The sequence below is a fragment of the Mytilus californianus genome, unplaced genomic scaffold, assembly GCF_021869535.1.
Source record: "Mytilus californianus isolate M0D057914Y unplaced genomic scaffold, xbMytCali1.0.p SCAF_5, whole genome shotgun sequence".
Taxonomy (NCBI): Eukaryota; Metazoa; Mollusca; class Bivalvia; order Mytilida; family Mytilidae; genus Mytilus; species Mytilus californianus.
Window position 1 is genome coordinate 120,576,331 of NW_026262701.1, and position 20,626 is coordinate 120,596,956.

At 32.1% G+C, this 20,626-nt stretch overlaps 1 protein-coding gene across 2 annotated transcripts; it reads left to right on the forward strand.

Moving 5' to 3' along the window:
* Positions 1–1,834: 1,834 nt before the first annotated feature.
* Positions 1,835–15,227, forward strand: LOC127700914 (small conductance calcium-activated potassium channel protein 2-like). 2 transcript variants are annotated; one of them, XM_052204635.1, is made up of 2 exons: positions 1,835–1,873; positions 13,194–15,227. In XM_052204635.1, the coding sequence occupies exons 1-2, from the start codon at positions 1,863–1,865 to the stop codon at positions 14,569–14,571; spliced, it is 1,389 nt and encodes a 462-aa protein (XP_052060595.1). In that variant the 5' UTR covers positions 1,835–1,862; the 3' UTR covers positions 14,572–15,227. The 2 variants fall into 2 exon arrangements, with proteins under 2 accessions (XP_052060595.1, XP_052060596.1); XM_052204636.1 differs by lacking the exon at positions 1,835–1,873 and adding an exon at positions 11,159–11,281.
* Positions 15,228–20,626: the final 5,399 nt, after the last annotated feature.

Here is a 20,626-nt window from a genome sequence, read left to right on the forward strand (position 1 = left end):
AGGACAACTCCTCAGCATGGGAAATAAAAGCCGGTGATCATATGTCTACACCCCACTATACCCCAGTTACCCTGGGGTAAAAACACTTGGCGTTATCTCAGGTAAAGTTGTTATCTTTTCGTGACACTTGTGAAAACCCTTCAATCCTGTTAAAATGTAAACATATAGTTGTGTCCCTGTTTCAAATCATTTTAGTTTATTTGTTTATTTATTTACAGGTATGACCGTTTATGATTTTGAATGTTGATTTCCATGTTCCTTCACGCACATACATAACATACCACAGTTTCGTTTTTCTTGATTCAGCAACATTGGTAGTAAATGGATAAATAATGTTCCTCTCGCACATGTCTTAGTAAATTACATTTTGACGAAAGCTCTTTGTAACAAACGCAACACGTGTACAGAGAGCAATACGCAATCTTTGACAAGATAAAAGTGTTTAAAAATTCGTTTAATGTATACAAACTAAACGTCGGTGGGAGCGACACAGGTCTAAAAGTCGGTGGGACCGATACAGGTCTTAAAGTCGGTGGGACCGATACAGGTCTAAAAGTCGGTGGGACCGATACAGGTCTAAAAACCTTATGATGTTATGAATGTTCGGTCGTCTAGGTCATCATTAGATTTTGAACCACTCTTATTCAAAAATTAATAAAAAAGATAAAAATTATATTTTCGGGCGAAGCTGCAAATCTAAATGACACGATCCAGATCTAGAGGAAAGGTGAAGAAATCATATCCAAAGGACAATTAGACATGGTCGAACAAACCATATTCGAGTCATCATGGAATAGAATAGAGAATTGAAACAGGGAATGTGTCAAAGAGACAACAACCCGACCAAAGGGCGGAAAACAGCCCAAGGCCACCAATGGTTCTTCAACGCAGCGAAAAAATCCAGCATCCGGATGCTTGCTTCACCTGGCCCCTAAACAATAATGTATATTAGTAAACTCCGAAACATACAGATGAATCAAAATTTAAAAAACACATAAGATTGACAAAGGCTAGAGGTTCCTATCTTTGGAAAGGCGCAACATTGCGGCGGGTTTAAACGTGTTTTGTGAGATCTCAACACTCCCCCTATACCTCTAGCCAATGTGGAATAAACAAATACATAGCAAAATGCACAGTGAAACTCAGTTTTAAATGTTAGAATAGGTATCAGAAGAAACTAAACAAAATGACAATGATAAACATAAATTAAGAAAGAACTACTAGCAGTTAGTGAGCTCCAGACTTCAACTAAACTGATTGAAAGATTATGTCTTCATCATATAAAAATAAACCACAATCTCTCCCGTTAGGGGTTTAGTATCATGCCATTATAAATTATACGAGAAGAACTCTTCTTTTTATCTAATGCAAAGGATGAGCCAAAAAGCCCGGATTTTGAGCCAAGAAACTTCATTTATCTGTATGATGAACATCTAAGTGCTATTTTCTTAAGTAAAGAATCTTGTAAGTGGTTGTATTATGTTTATTTCTTTATGTTTTTGTCGTTCATACGTTGGAAGTTTTTTTTATGAGTTGAATTTATATACAACTTTTTAACTCGGGGTAATTTGGAGCTTATCATATTGTTTAGACACTTAAACCTGTATATTGGCTTTAGATGATGTTTTTTATATATTTTGTGTCGTTGGTTTGCTGTCTCACTGACGTACACCCTTTTGCAATTTATTTGTGAGTATTGAAATACATTGACCTTAAAACACGATCTTTCATACTTAATAGACTGAAATATTTGTAAGAATTATAGATTATAGAAAATCCGTTCAACATATGGTTTCAAATCAATAAATATTAACTTATAGGTTTAACTATTGGATGACGGAAACCATTACATCCAAATAAAAATGTCGTCTTCGTAAGTTTTACACTTAAAGGTGATGGAATTAGCTATCATTAAAGTAGATACAATAAGAAAGAAAATTAGAAAATATAGGCAATATAGGAAATTGTAAGTAAGATGTTACAATAATTGTTAACACATCTGTGTATTTATGTACAACTTTTTTAGTTAACCAGTTACTTATTTTATCATATTTTAGCAGTGCGTGAGAAATGGTCACGTGATCAGAGATTGATACATCTGACACATCGATGTTAGCTTGATTATTTTTATTGTGTTATTTGAGTAAAAACGAAAAGGGAAGTCTGAGATAAGCTCGTTTCTTTGAAGTTTCCGTTGAGAGTTCAGATTTCATATTTCAAATAATGTGAATAATCCACTACCACGTACTATTTTTTAAGCAGAAACGCGATAAATCTGAATGTACATGTAGCTACATCTATTGCAGTTATATCATTTCATTTCAATACAAGAACTTTTATAAACAGATATATAGGATTTGCAAAGAAATATATAAACCACTGGTTTTGCTTCCCAACATTTATGTTCGTTATACATACGTGTTATAGATATATCGTAACCGTCAAGTGTTTGGTATTTCCTATGGGGATTGTCTGCACCCCTCTAATCGCAGATGTGTTTCATTATTGATAAGAATGTCAGTTCATGTTGTAAAAGTCTCTACAAAACAACACTTGATATACATTTTAATAATACGGTAACCGTGATCATTGTCCTTTTTCAGACCTTGATATACAAATTTATCATGGTAAGTTTCATATTAATATCTATAACATACGGCCAATATTGTGTCGCATATTGTTAATTTTCCTAACTTTAATAATGATTTTTCGTTAATTACCTCCATACATAGGTAAAATAGCTACGAACGTTTTATCCGTATTAAACGGATGATTTACGGGCGTATAGTACAAGGATGTAAAACGTCCGTTGGTTCTAAACCGTAATACGTCCGTATTTACCCGCAACCAGTCAATAATACAGATTGTTAAATTTCATCTATTTTACGGACTTTTAAATAAAAGTGATATAGCTCAGTATAACCACTATGTATAACTACTAACACAAATATGATATACACATACTATTTAAATTTAGGTAATTCTTTCTCCCCTTAGACAAAAAGAGAGACATCAAATATGTGTTACATGTATAGTTGACATCGAATATGTGTTACATGTATAGTTGACATCAAATATGTGTTACATGTATAGTTGACATCAAATATGTGTTACATGTATAGTTGACATCGAATATGTGTTACATGTATAGTTGACATCGAATATGTGTTACATGTATAGTTGACATCGAATATGTGTTACATGTATAGTTGACATCAAATATGTGTTACATGTATAGTTGACATCAAATATGTGTTACATGTATAGTTGACATCAAATATGTGTTACATGTATAGTTGACATCAAATATATGTTACATGTATAGTTGTGTTTCTTCTTCACATAAAACTTTGTCCGGGTTAATATAAAAATAAGGAGATGTGGTATGATTGCCAATGAGACAACCAGCCATCAAAGTTCAAATTAAATGGATATTAGCAATTATAGGCAACCTTACGGCCTTCAACAATGAGAAAAACCCATACCGTATCGTCGGCTATAAAAGGCCCCGACATAAAAATATGAAACAATTCTATTGAGAAAACTAACAGCCAAATTTATAACAAAACAATTTACGAAAAACAAATATGACCAACATACACCAACGTCAACCACTGAACTACAGGTTCCTGACTTGGGGCAGGCACATAAAGAATGTGGCGGGGTTAAACATGTTGATTTATCTTTGACACTGGATTGTAATATTTGATGTGAAGACGATATACTGCAAGATGGCGCTTTGTATATCACCATGATTTTCATTTGACCTTGACCTTTAACTTTAAGGTAAACATACTTGATTTTTTTTCTGTCCGTAACATAACTTTATAATCCCTTTTACATACCATGGCAGATGACATCTGAACGTTTGATTTTTGTAAATGTCCAATTATTGATGTGTATGTGTTTACCCCAAAAAAAAAATATACATTCTTACTTGCAATATCAAGATCTTTTCAGTACAACTAGGGTTTTACCTTCTCCACCAGATAACTCATCGTGAACTATTTTTAAAATATTTTAGATCCCCATCTCTTAACCATAAGTTCCTAATTGCTATTATAAGAATTTTATAGTTTCCATAGGTTATTCTTCCTGATGAACATGAGCTCCCCCCTTTTCCCCTATTGCATATTAGGAATTGTTAAAAAGCTTAACACTTGTTCATATCCCCTCCCATAAGCAATATATATTCTTAATCGTCATGTCAAGACCTTTTAATACAAGAAAGAATTCAAGGAACCCGTTGACTAGTTTGTGGATGCCCTATAAATTTAAGTGATTAAAATATATGTTTGTCCATCAACACTTCTAGGTCGTACAATAAGTCAATTGTCTCAACAGATTTTTAAAATCTTTATTCAAAGTGTTAATATCTATAAAGAAAGTCCCTGTTAATTTTATTGGGGAGGGGGTCAGAGAAAAATTGAGGTAAGAAACTTGGTTTTTGTTGAAAAAAGTCTTTGAGAAGCATCTTCTTGTGTTAGAAATTTCATCAAAAAAGGTTGATATATAAGTATGATATGCAGTATTCAAATTTGTTTCCAGATGTCCAAATAAGTTCCTTTTTATCAAAAGAAGGGGATAAAATTTAATGAAATATAAAGTAAGAGTTATGATATACTATTTAAAATTTACAATGAAAACATTTTTTTCTCTAGTAATTTGCAGGTAAAATTACCGTAAAACTTAATTTCTGTTACAAAATCATAATTTTGGGTAATGTCTTTTTATGTTTAGATTTCAAGAAAAATTGATATATAGATATAAAATACTATTCAGAATTGTTTTCAAGTGTCAAGAATTGTTTTGTTTTTGTTTTCATTTAAAGACGGTGATAAAATTTAATATTGGGAAAACTTTTTTGTTAAAAATCACAACTCTGAGAAATATTCTCTTATGCTAGGATTTCAACAGAAATTGATATCTAGGTGAAATAAAAAGTGATCGAAAATTATAAAAGTGTGGTATAAACTACCCTTTTGTTAAATCATCCCAAATTTTGAGAATCGTCTGTTTATGTGAGGATTTAAAATTGATATGTAGATGTAGGTATAATATGCTCAATGTCAAATATGGGGAAAAAGTTAGATTCGTGAGAAAAAAAACCCGCAATCTTGGAGAAACATCTTAATTTGTTTCGATTTCAACAAAAATGTATATAGATAGGTATAACTACATTCTAAATTATGGCCTGATGTCAAAACTGTGATAAAAAAAAAGGCGAAGGATACCAAAGTGTCATTCAAACTCATGTCGAAAATAAACTTACAACACCATTGATAAAAAAGAAAAAGACAAACAGACAAACAACAGTACACAAAACAACATAGAAAACCAAAGACTGAGCAACACGAACCCCACCAAAAACTGGGGGTGATCTCAGGTGCTCCAGAAGGGTAAGCAGAGTTAAAGCAAAAACTTAGTTTTTTATCAGAAACTGATGATAAGCTTTAAGAACTATTATGATATTTTGCTAGGTTTTCAATGAAAATCGAAATAAAGGTATGATTTGCTCATTCAAAATGATTCCATGTCAAATATGTTTGGTTGCTCAACAGTTTAATGACTCAGCAGATAGTGTTACGATAAAAATATATATATTAGTATTTTAATATATGTAGCCTATGTCAACACATTCATTTAACAAAAAAATGTAATTTTAAGATTTGGATTGCAAGGTAAAATATACTATATATTTTTTTATTACACAAGGTCTACCAACAAGATTTTCCTACATTACCAGAGTAAAACATATTCTCATTTTGCATTATTTAGTCTTTGCTTGAGATATGCAACAAATCTTTTTCGCATCAATTAAATGGAAAATTAAACCTGCCACATGGTCATGTCCAATGCCAAGCACCTCGCCAGTGGTTGTTTGATTTATATCATATCTCAACGTGTTTTGTTATTTGTGGTATTTGGTGTGGACAGTTCAATCTAGACTTGTGATAATTTAGAGCATGTTGTATAGACACCCGTCTATTGTTGAAGACTGTTTATTGCCCTTTAAACATTGTTTTTTTTTGTCATTGGGTTGCTGTCTCTTCGATGTATATGCCACATTTAAAAATACTTTGGATTATTGTGTCATTGACAATCAATTATTCCACGTCGTCTTCTTTTTGTAAAATATAATGATTCGATAAATAAGTGTGAACAGTTGTTACATGGATGTATTGCAATTATAAATTGTTTAACGATTAAATCCGACTATTTGAGAGGGATTTTTCATCTCATTTAAGTTTAAAGCTAAAGACAATGAATATACGTTTAATGACCCTAAAACATATTAATGGGTAATTTTAAAACAAAATTCTTGAATCTTCCATAGAAAAACCTCTTTCCTGTTTTAGATTCCTAGATCATGTGGATATGCAATTGAATACACGTAACAAAGATCTAGATATACAGCACCCATGTCAGTTACATGTACCCTAAAACTAAATATACACACGGATATGTAAACCACAATTACATTCCTTGACCATTCCAGCTCTCTTACTAGGGTCATGATATCGAGATACCTTTACTTTAAACATACTGACACTCACCAATACCTGTTCTCTCATAGCTACAACCTTGCTTATTGTACTAAAAGTACCCCGTACAGCCAATCTCTCAGAATCAAAACAACCAAATATGTTCAAAAACACAGATACCATTAAAAAAAAAAAAAAATCTTGAACATTAGGGGTTAATTGCATCAGCCTATTTAAAAAAAAATCGAAAATCGGAGAGTACCCTTGGGGGCAAGTTGTTTTTAGATTGCAATGATAAAAATTAGAATACAAGGAAATATGACGTACCACTAATCTGTGAAAAAACAGCTGCATTGTCATTCAGTTAACAAAAACAATATCGTTCCCTAGCCCCTGTACATCAGTAATTTTTTAAAGGCATCCTAATAGCATGGGGAATCTGCTGGTACGGCCTAGTATACACGATGCAAGAACTCAATAAGATGTATAATACACAAAAATATGAAAATATATGGTAAAGAAAGATAGTACTCTAAACCACTCAACCAGTTAGGTCATAAACTATACCTTTCTAAAGTTGAGTGATGCCTTTCCTCGTCGGGTTATGCATGAAATATTTGCCAATGGACGTTAAGCAACCAACAATCAATCAATCAATCCTCGTCGGGTCAATCTAAAGTTATTACACATTACAGGATACATTGTGACATGTATATCTTTGCAGTTCGGCTTTTAATTCTAATGTATCGTAAAGGATAGTTACCTGCCATATAGTTTAAAATCAATAGCGCCGTAGAACACGCAGGACATCACCCGACTGACGAAAGCTATATTTTTATATCTTAGTTTGCCTAGCAGTCTAGGGTGCAAGACGTTGTGCTAGCTGAACAGCTTATGTTCGAATTCTACATAAAGAATGATATTTTGCAAGTGCAAAAAAAAAAAAAAAAAAACAGCTGTGCACTTCTTGGATGGAATTCAAGACATAAAAACATATTATAAAACTTCTGTAAAGCTGCTGCTTCGGCTTTTCAATGGAGATAATATATCGCAGAAGTGTAGCTAGTAAATATATACTAGTATTCCTTCCTTCAGGGGCATTTCAGGTCCATGCTTCTGATATATCGTGGTAGCTCCTCCCGGACTTTTCGACTAGGCTTAATAAAAGTATTGAAGTTATGATTAATCGTCGACTGTTTTTTTTTATCTTTATATTCATTTATTTTTTTTGTTTTTTTGTCGGTTGATTGTCGTCTCATTATCTCGATTTATTTATACAGTCAACACAATATTTAAATAGTGTACTAAGTTTATGAGATTTGAACCAAGCAAGTCCCAAAGCCGACTTGGGGACGGACAAAGATATATCTACATACTAGAGCAATATTTGTGATACAAAATATTAAATGAATCTAAAAAGCTCCCAGTCCCGTCATGCCCATGATTGAGATAACTCTACTTCCAAACTATGTATGTCGGGGCTGTCTTATTATGTCTACGATAACTCTACTTCCAAACTATGTATGTCGGGGCTGTCTTATCATTTCTACGATAACCCTACTTCCAAACTATGTATGTCGGGCTGACAATGTCTAATGTCTACAATAACTCTATTTCCAAACTTTGTATGTCGGGGCTGTCTTATCATGTCTACGATAACTCTACTTCCAAACTATGTATGTCGGGGCTGTCTTATCACGTCTACGATAACCCTACTTCCAAACTATGTATGTCGGGGCTGTCTTATCATGTCTACGATAACCCTACTTCCAAACTATGTATGCCGGGGCTGTCTTATCATGTCTACAATATTTCGTATGTTGGTGTTTAACATTTTGTTTTATATTTTTTTTGGGGCATTGTTCTTTTTGGTCTTTCTGACATCTGCACCGTGGCGCATTATGATCGCTTCTTAAGTCGCGACGACTCTCCACAATTAAAACAATAAAATTATTGCACAAATCCCCCTTTTATCAAATTTCCTACGTTATATACAATCAAGCTTTCAAGATCAGTTAAATTTATTTGTTATCCAAAAATTTTATCATCGTTTTGATTAAAAAGAAATATTTCGGGAAAATTTAATCAAAACAACGATTTCATTAAATGAGGTATTGTCCTTTATTTTGTTATCAAGTACGCACAATTGAATAAGCTTCAAAACAGAACATACTTTCAAAGTTATTGTAAAAATACATATTCTAGAGGTGGCGTGAATCAGATGTGGATAAAAAAAAATCCAAAGATCTTTTAGAGTACATACAATCTAAGACTCTTTCATCTTGCAATAGTATTAAAACATTTGACTTTTTTACACTTTACACAAGTATTCCCCATTCCAAACTGAAAGAGTTGGTCCTGCTTTGTTTCATAAAAACCAATGGCCAACCGTAGAAACAAGTACCTTGTCTTAGGGAGGGATAGATCGTACTTTGTAAAAAATCACTTTGATTCAAGCAAAACATTCTCTGAAACTGACATTATCAAGATGCTTGGAGGACGTGTTTTTCAACAAACAATCGGCAATCCCATGGAACCCAACTGTGCCCATCTTCATGCGGACTTGTTCCTTTATTTATATGAGACTGACTTCATATATACAGGAACTTATTAGGAAGAAAAAAAAAGAAGTTAGCAGTATCCTTGAACTTCACTTTCCGCTATACAGATGATGTTCTCCCACTAAATAATTCAAAATTTTGTGAATATGTCTATCCCATCGAACTTGAGATAAAGGATACAACAGATACAGACAAGTCTGCCTCACATCTTGACTTACATCTAAAAATTGAGGGTCGGTTAAAAACAGAACTTTACGACAAAAGAGATGATTTCTGCTTCCCAAACGTGAACTTTCCATTTCATCGTAACAACATTCCAGCAGCGCCTGCATACGGAGTATATATTCCCCAGTTGATACGATATTCCAGGGCATGTATTTCCTATCATGATTTTCTTGATAAAGGGTTGCTGTACAGAAGGAAGCTATTAAACAACGAGTTCATAGTGGTGCAGTTGAAATCATCCCTTCGTAAATTTTACGGACGCCATCACGAGTTGGTTGACCGCTATGAAATACCTGTTTCACAGATGACAACGGATATGTTCCAATCGTCGTAACTACAATCCCGTATCCATTTCCCCGAATGTGACCTACCGATTTAGACTAATTGCCGGGTTTGTACTAACATGAGGAACACGATGGATGCCACATGTGGTACTGTTTGTCTTTTTCATTTTTAGCCATGGCGTTGTCAGTTCATGTTCGACTTATGAGTTTGAATGTCCCTTTAAGTATCTTTCGCCTCTCTTTTTTTAGGTTTTATTAAAGTCTCAGCATGTAAAATATATTGTATATACAGTGTAGTAAATAAGATAATGAGACAAATACATGTATCCACCAAAGAACGACGATATAAGCGACTTTAGAGCACTTAACGGCTTTCAGTATCGGTGTTTGATGTCTTTGTCATTTTGTTATTTTTTTGTTGTTGTACTAAGTACTGATCATTTGAGTCAAGAATTTATCAGATGATTGTTAGAGTTTGTTTTAATGTTGCACTTTACAACACTGACAAAGGTATGTGTAAGGGATGATGGTCACTCACAAGCATATCTTACCCCGCCAAAAATATTATTAGTCTGACATAATTATTTTTCGTTTTTTTAAATGTATGAGTTTAAAGCATCAAGCCATTGGGGTTATCTTCTGAAATGTTCCTCATTTTGTTATTCCGATGTCATTATTGAAGGCCGTACGGTGACCTGTGGTTGTTTACATCTTTCTTCTTTGACCAATCGTGGCTAGTTGTGTCATTGGGAATCATACCACATTTTCCTTATCATTATATAGTTTAATTCCACATTTGTATGTGACTGTCCCAAGTCAGTAACCTTGTCAGTGTTTGTCTTTAATTATCTTAATTAGTTTTTTCCTCATAAAAGCGATCTGGTTTTATGGTTTTATCTGTGATAGTCTCTACTCAATTCACCCACAACTTTTATAGACTGCAGGGGGCGTAGAGCCTGGCATATTATATTTACTTGTTTATTTTATAGAGCGTGTGTAGACCGCTAAATGTCTTTTAGGTTTCGGATTTTTTTGTTTTTGGCAGCCATCTTGTTGTTGTATACCTCATGTCTATTTTGATCATATAAATTAACTTTTGAAAAAATTAATAAAAGTAAATTTCTACAAATTAATATCAAACATCTGTACACTCGAAGAGACTATTAATAAGTTTTTTTTTTTATATTATATCAATATCAATATTATAATATAAATATTCAATTTTCCATGAAATCTGTTTTAGTGATTTATCATTGATTGCTACAGTACAAACATGTTTATTTATGTAAATGAGATTAGTATATGTCAGTCGGAAAAAAATTAATTAAAAGAATAAAACGCATTGATTTAATCTTTATAGCCGTTTTATAGGAAAATCTATCGTACGAAATGGATGAAAAGAAACGAAAACTGTGCATACGTCAGTATTATAAAAATATTAAGCCTCCTTTGAGGAATTTGACAAAAATATCAATATTGCAACAGATGGGCTTTGGATGAGGGGAAGGTAAGGGAAGACCAATCTACATTATAATCAATTAAATGAAACAGATTTTACTTACGAAAATTAATATTTCATAATCAAATAAAATGTTCAAATATAAAATATCGTATGATCAAGGACATTATTCTGTTTAAAGACACAAATTGGTATTTAAATAACCTTAAAGATAATTCTTGTTCAGAAGATAGGGACTGACGATAAATATATTTGATAAAAATGCAGGTAAGTTTCATTTTTTGTCCAATTATTAATGATATATTATAATTATGTCAAAATCGTGTTATAATAATATTTAGAGATACCAAAATGCAAACATTTCGGGAACAAATGTATAACACTAATTAAAATAATTCAAAGACTACTTGAGACTTTGATAATGTCAAAGTTTGTCAGAAAATGAACAATAATACATTCCTGGGTGATTTCAATAGTCAGAATGTCTAATTATTGAAGAATCACAAAGAAGCTATATCGAAGCAATGAACGAACTTGAAAATCTTTTACTTTTTATTATGTCGGGACTTTTTATTGCTTGCTATATGCGATATGGGTTTTGCTCGTTGTTGAAGGCCGTACGGCGACCTATAATAGTTGCTAACATCTGGTCTCTGATTGATAGTTGTCTTATTGGCAATCATTCCACATCTTTTATATTCAATGGACCGTTTATAATAAACTTGAACTTACAGGAAAAGGGGGACTAATTAAATTGTTGATGGGAATATATATGAACAATTGAGTAGGGTAGGAAAATTTGCCTGTAACAGCGTCCCCCTTCTGGATTAAATGTTGGTACCCAGAGGTTCTGTCGGGGTCTGAAATAGACTGACAACGTCGAATACTTCACATACCAACTGATTGAACATAACAAGAGTTGGTTAATTTCAACCGAATAAAAAATATATATCATGACAATTTTAAAAGCAAACATATAAAATTCACACTTCGGGAACGGATTGTCGAGCTTATTCGTGGACCATTATAACGAAAAGAGTATAACTGTTTCCTCATTGCTGTACAGATTAAAATTTGAAATATATATGATGATATACATTTTAGAACTGTTTACACCTGACACATTATTACTATATATATCTATATTTCCAAGCATTGTAATTATATTTATTTGAAGAAAAATACAATAATTTCAGTTGGAAATTTGACTTGGTATTTCACAATTATTGTTTTTCTTTTAAAGACATATTGGAACACTGCAGGTCAATTCACTTACATTTTCAAATAAAAAAGCTTCATAAAAAAGATTTACAAATTTTATGGAGCTTATGATTAAAATGCAAAATTTTACAACATTTGGTAAACATTTTACAAATTTCTACTTGGTCTTCAACGGAACTTTTAATATCAGAATTGCTGTAACATTTCGATTACATTGACGTCTATCATTTCGATTACATTGACGTCTATCATTTCGATTACATTGACGTCTATCATTTCGATTACATTGACGTCTATCATTTAGATTACATTGACGTCTATCATTTAGATTACATTGACGTCTATCATTTAGATTCTTGTAGATAAACCTTATATCTTTGATGAGTTCTATTAAGGTGGTACCTAACACTACAGGGAGATAACTCTGTAAAAATCAGCTAAACGTTTTAATTACGTTGTATTGTTAAGGAAATATTAAGCTTCTCAATGATCAAAATTAGTGTTTGTCAAACTGCTATATAACCAATGAAATTTTTCTGATAAAGTGGTTGGTTGAAATTTTTTGAAATTTTTATATTTTTGTCAAAGGGTCAAAGTAAACATTTTGTCAAAATTTTATGAAAATTAAACGAGCCAAATTAATATTAGTCAAGGTGTTGGGTACCACCTTAATATCAAAATCCATGCATTATATCAATTTCATATTTTGATCGTAGGAGCTAAGTATATACAGGGGAGATCAGTTACGATTGATTCAAATAAAAAGGCAATACAAAATATAAAATACCAACCCTTTATTCCAGGTTTTTACGATGTTAAAGGATAGGTGTCAATCATAATTTTGTAACTACAGTAACAAAATTATGATTGACACCTATCCTTTAACATACACTTCAGGTTGATATTCCGTTATCTTAGTCTCTGCTAATGTTGTAAAATTTCTTTCTTTTATTTTAAGGGAGGATATGAGCATTAAAGATTTTGAATTAGACAATGCGAAAACACCTTTATTTCTAAGAAATAAGCGCACCCGGAAATACGTTGATAACGGAAGTGTAGAAATGGGAGATTTATCAAATAATGATGATATAAAAACGATTGGTAAGCTTGGCAAGAGATTAATTCGCCGAAAGAAGTTAATCCAATGGCGCCGATGGATCATAGACCTACAATTTGCCTTAGCTCTGTTTGGCATTCTATTGATGATAATAGAAACGGAATTATATATCGCCGATCATATAAGTAAAGCTGGTGTTGCCTCATTCTACATTAAACTTATCATTTCTATAAGTACTGCTTGCCTTCTTATTGCCGTATGGATTGGTTATTATCTCGGAGCACAGATAAGATCAGTAGATGCAGGAGTGAAAAACTGGTTGTCAGTTATGACTACCTATACATGGTGTGCTCTGGCTTTTGAACTGTTTTTATGTGGAATACATCCATTTCCTGGAGACATAAAATCAAACTACAAATCACCTTACGGTATAAAGAAAAAAGTAAGTATTGATGCAGTTGCTTCCATTCTTATGTTAACAAGACTTTATTTGGTCGCTAAATTCGCTGTTGTGCACAGCATGCTTTTGACAGACACATCCACTACCAGCATCGGAGCATTAAGCCGGGTAAAGATTAATACAATGTTTGTTTTTAAAGCTGCTATGTCCAAAAAACCTGGAATACTCCTTATGTTGGTGATGGTCTGTACCTTTTTGTGTAACAGTTGGGCAATGAGAACCTGTGAACTATATTATGAAAAAAATAGTGACAAAAATAGTTATCTAGAGATCATGTGGCTGGTGGCAATAACATTCCTAACGATAGGGTATGGTGACAGGACTCCTCAGAGTTATTGTGGGAGATACATTTCCATAGTAACAGGAATCATGGGCGTTATCACAACTGCTTTACTTGTTGCTATCATTACACGAAAATTGGAACAAACAAGAGCAGAAAGGTATGTTTTTAATTTCGTCAATAGACTGCAAAACGAAAATAAAAAGAAAACTGCAGCGGCCAATGCAATAAAAGCACTTTTAAGAATATCTATTTTGAAAAAATACGGAAAAGATTATATCAAAGAAATTCGAAATTACGAAGACAAGCTTAAACAGTGTTTAAAAGAAATGAGGACAGCTATGGGGGATAAATATCATATTGGGGACGAGGCTGTAGGAATGGTGGATATTGCACACGAGGTTAGCAAAATAGAGGATATCATAATACGCAATGCCAGTAAAACCGATGGAGTACACAACAGAGTTGCTTTCCTTGAGCTACGTTTAGATTCTATAGATAAAAAACTTGATGTCATATCAAAAATACTTGTGAAATGAAACAATTGAAGTGAGATGCAAATTGTGAGTTAGATAATTATTGTTGTTATAGTGACAAAAGCAGATCTAATAGTGGAAACGTTGGAAAGTCAATTTGTACTCATACATACAGTAGCATTCAAATGTAAAAATTAATAATATCACTTGACCAATAGTTTTCATTACTATTAAAAGGGAACTACACAAAGAGAAATGATTCCAGAAATTTACACAGATGGCAGAAATAGTTCCGAAGATGTACAGAAATGGCAGAATAGTTATACAGATTGCAGGAATTAAATCTAAAGTTTTCAGTTCTTATGTTGCCAATTATCAAAAAAAAATAATAATAACAGAAATTTCAATCGTTCACATATACTGCTTGAGAAGACAACGAATAATACATGTATTGCCCCAAAAAACAGAAATGGGGTTAATAGCGATTTGATCTTGAAATAAAGTCATCCATTGTCCACATCATATATTACAGCTTGATTAAAATGGTTTCATATTCTTGCTAAAAATTACATTCATTACTATCCATTTGATACCTGTTATTACATATGATTTTGAGGTTGAATATATATACTAACACGTGACAAGCTAGTACACGCGTACGAGATCAAAGTATAGTCTGTGAATATTGTTTTCATGAAAATAAACGTCATAACACGTTCTTTTGTGCTTTATTTGTTTGAGTGATTTTCAAAGTAGCATAATACTAAACAAGTTTATAATTTTGATCTTTTATATATACATGTATTGCGAAAAATGTAGTTAAAACAATTAATTTAAAAAATTACATCACAAGTCGAGTAATTTTTTTTTCATTCAACATATAAAAATAAGAAGATTTGGTATGAGTGCTAATGAGATTACGTTCCACCAGAGATTTGAACCATAGGTAGAGCAGACAAATATCAACATTGTTGTACGATGCTTCAAAACCAGGGAATAAACTCATCATAGATACCAGTATTAAAATTGTGTACGCCAGACGCGCGTTTCGTGTACACAAGACTCATCAGTGACGCTCGAATACAGAGAGTTAAAAAGGCCAACTGTATTTGGCAAAACCTATCAGAATTTTGGGTTCTCAGTATCCAAAATTCCGATAGGTTTTGCCAAATACAGTTAAGGTAGTGTACGTATTCCTGAGGTAGAAAATCCTTAGTATTTCGAAAAAAATCAAAGTTTTGTAAACTGTTAATTTTATAATTTTGACCATATCAATGATAATTCATGTCAACACGGAAATACTGACTACTGGGATGGTGATAACCTCGGGGAGGAAACCTTCATCAGCAGTGTCATCTGCGAGGTTTACCGAGCTCTACCGCAGTTTCGTGCCGAATATTAGCCATATAAATGGTAACATTAAGACAAACGCATAAATATTCCATCTTAAAATGAGCTCCTGATTGTGAAGAACAGTAGTTTGACATGAAAATGACACATACTGCAGCTAGAACACTTTCTGTCGTCTTTATTTCCTAACAAAGGGATATTTTGTGTAATGTAAAAAAAAACTCATCAACGAAACCAGGCTTATAAAAAATTCATTTCAATAACTTTCCTGCACATTTTTCTGACATTGTATATTTATCAGATGACAGACAGTTGAACAAACAAAACAACATACTCTGGATTTTTACAGAGGATGACCTTGAGGTCACTCCGATGTATTGCTATCGCCTAAATTTCCATTATGCAAATTAGTTTTGGGATTTCAACCGATCTATAAAAATTATAGATCCGCGGTCATTGCAAGGGAAAAAAGTGCATTTTTATACCTGCGATTCCGTTCTCCGTTCGTACGATGTTTCATCAAAAAATGGAATCATTTCAGTTGTTGATTTAGTACTGAAAATTTGACTGAATTATCTCCTTATTAAATACGGTTTTTTATGTTTAATAGGTGTTTAAGAAAGAGGTCAGGTGCTCATGTTCATTCATAAAAGTATCGTTCATTCATGAATTTATCGTAAAATCAAAATCACTACACAGGTCACACACAGGTTGTAAAGATTACCTGTATAGTATCTAAAAATAGACAAACTTAACTGACTCCCCTTACTGTAGTGTGTGAGGGAATTCGATGTTTGCTATACCACTGTTCATTTCAACGCACTTTATGACGATACCACTTTATCAATATGAATGAAATTTTTTGCAGTGTTTTAAGAAATAATTTTACTTTAAAATCGCGTATCATTTGTGAACTATTAAATATTTTACAAGGACGAATTTTCTGTATGAAGTCAATAATTGTGTGAACTTTTGAAGCCCAAACTTTTTATAGCCTTAAATACGCTAATGAAAGATCCGAAAACTATACCCATACAGAACGACATGTTTTTGAAATTGTAGCAAAACTTTTGGTTGACAAATTTTAATTCGTTATTGCATAAATATTAACTTGAAATATCTGTCATTTTCTCCCTACCCAGTTTACCTCTATTACTCATTATGATGTGGACTTGACATTGTTATTGAATCTTATGCAATTTGATTGGATTAAGTTATTATTAGATTACCTTCAAACTGTTCATGCTTTTTCGTACGAGTATATTGATTAAATCAGAGCGTGCATGAATGTGTACAGAAAATTAAATGACCTGCAAACTGGACACTGGACCAGTCCATATTACGTTTTATCAATGAATAGATTTTTTTTTATTTCCCAAATTACAGGGCCCATAAAGGGCATAAAATCAGATACAATTGATTTACATAATTGGTAACAACAACAATAATAGCGGCATATAAATAGATATTTAGTATATAAGCATTGGTCAGAATTAGATGAACGAAACTTAAGGTATGAAAGGTAACAATTGCCACTTTTTATCTTTTCACATAATTTTCCACATACACACATTAGATAAATTATTTTTGATAGCCTATTGCGGAGAAAAAAGAGAAAGTTTACTGTATTAACGTTCTATTCCATTAAATACGCCATTTTTCGAAGATAAATGCAGAAAAAACATTTATGAACGGCTACGCCAGGTAAAATTGTTGTTTATCCTAAAAAAAAAATACAATTTTCAGTTTCATTAGAATATTATAATAATAATAAATCCCAAATTTATGTAGTCATTAGATAAAGTCCTTATATGTCCGATCTGCCTATTTTTGGACATCAAAAGACAATACGATCGTTTTAAGGTCAATTTCGTCTACTTCACGCAATCTTGTTAGGCACTATAATGAAATGGACCTGAAATTTATTTCACATGTTTCCTGAAAATTGATAAATATCAAAGCAACATAGAGCTGTTTGTTCTAGTTCGTATAATGACAATTTAATGTCATGTTTGTTTGTGATGACCCCCCTTTTCGGGATTGCATGAGAATTATAGTTATCTCGTATCGCATGAGGATGACACATGTCAACTGAGCAATTATGTTTGGGACTTAGTTTTAAGGAATGATGTCAAAGTAACATTATGAAAATATTTTTAGTAAGCTGAAATATATATTTATTTTTTACATGTTTATGTCTTGTAAGATATTTTATTTCTGTCCCGTTTTTCAACATTTGCGTCTGGAAAGTTGAAATGTTTTAACTGAATGGTTAATTTAAATTAATTATGAAAATGGTTAAAATTAAATCAATAAAGGAAATTATTGCCCAGTTACAAACACTACCAGGGGATAATCCATAATGATTTTTTTTTTCAGTTATATGTTTCAGCACATGTATAATTAACCCCAACTTTAGCCTGGTAAACTTGTTGTCTCCTTGTAAAATATAAAACATATTTAAAATGATTTCCTGCTAAAGTCTTATATTGATATAAAGTTAAAACCGTCTTGCTTCTCACTAGTCAACACTCCTGTCCTGTCAGGTTTAATTCTTATATATATGGATGAAAAATAAAAGTCCACAAAACATTAACATGGCAGCAATTGCTTTTACAGCCTTTAAGACTTTGATTTTTTTTTACAGAAGAGTGTCCACCATGCACTTGCATTACACTATAATAATAGTAGAATAGTATGATATACATATAGAGAAAAATTATATATACATGCAACCGTAATATTAATATAATATATAACAACAAACCAGTGTATTCTCTGGAAATATTATTATATTAGTATAATAGTCTAAGGTATACTGATTTGTATCACTACAATATAATAGTTATTACGGTGAGGTTGAATTTCCTGTCATTTATTCATCATCCAAGCACGAACTTGTATAAAAAAAAAATCTCTGTAAATTAACCTCAGTTTCAGGTATAGAGATGTGATCTGTTTCTGTGACATGTGCTTTTGACCATCCACAAGAACCTGCGGTCATCCGATGTTCAGTACTTCAGTACTTTGATTATAGCTGACTTAACGGGATGGGTTTTGCTCATACCGTTGGTCTCGGTTTGATAGTTGTTTTATAGACAATCATAAAAAAAATATATATTTCGGTTAAAAATGCCAACAATATGCACATTGGTGATTAAAAATATATTACTAAGTTAAAACTAAAACATAAAACCTTTGGTCGATCATTGAATTTTCAATACCATAAAACAATGCTGAATATTATTAAACAAAAGAAAGTCATTCATTTTGGTATTAAAATGTCAAATATTCTACATAAGGGGGACATGGTGGTATATTATAAAGAAAAAATAATCAAACATTAAAACAATAGTTTTGTCTAAGGACGACATTTCCTTCGCATTCTTCACTGTTACATTTCATATATACACGTTATAACAATAGAAATAATCCAATCGTAAACAATACATAGATAACGAGTACGTTTTATAAAAACATGGATCGACGTATGTTACATCAGATTATATCACTGTTACATCAGAATATATCACACAAACTTTTTAGATAATTGCACATGACGATTTGATACATGTAATAGTGTGACAGGGCAAAAGTGGACATCACTTCTCTTTTAGCTTAGAAAAGTAAATTTTATGGGAAAAATATAATTTCAGTAATTCAAGGACAAATTAATTAAAAAAATAAATATCTCTATTTTATTAACATGCAAAGATTTTTGTATGTAAAGATTTTTGTGTGTAAAGCTGTTTTTTTTTGTAAGTAACTATCAAGTGTCAATGCATTTTCAAACGGGAATTTGTTTTTTAAAAGAATAATACTTTTGATAATTACAGCTTTACGTTGTTCTTAAGCTTTTCTAAGGTAAACAGAATTATCCTCAGTCATTTCAATTACATGTAGCGCCTATTCAGTGTTAATTAATTACAGATATTCATTTCTCTAATCAGTTTGTCCTTAAATTATTGAATTCATCTTCTTCCCATAAAATTTAATTTTATAATTTGCCCTGTCACAATAGACCCTTCATTTATATTCCCTTATATATTTTTTGTCTAGTATTTTTGTATATATTGAACGTTAATATTTCTCCCTTACCAATAAGCTGTTGTTGCTGATATTACAAAAATGCACGTGTTGTCGTGCTGAGCGTACCACACTCGTAATTCAAATTCTAGGAAAACAGGAAGTACATTTGTAGGTGTCAAAATACACACTGGTTACAACTCATCACTGTCAAGCAGACGACCAAATATCAACATCACTGTCAAGCAGACGACCAAATATCAATTGATTTTATTTCGTAGTTTCTGAGAAAATATTTGTTAGACAAATGGACAGACGGACGGACGAACGGGCTATAGTAATAGTGTAATTCTCCCCCTCGATGAATTTAAACTTTAAATGATAAATTGTGATGTAAAACGTGATGTTCATTTTCTGCATCGTAATAAATTACACCTTGTTGTGTTTACTCGACTAGCAAACCACAATGGAATATAAGCTTATTATATTTGTGCAATCATTAATTTCAAATCTATTTATAATAAAAAAATATTGTCCTATATATAGTATGACTACATTAAATCATTATATAATTGAACAGACGGTGGAACATTGTCATATACTGCTAACAGTAACACGTTGTATATGTCCAATACACGAACTAATATTATTGTCGTAAACTATTTACATAATTACACATTTTACATTCTGTGAGCAACATGACGGATGTCACTATTGTAGCAGGAAATGCTTGTCCTGGTAT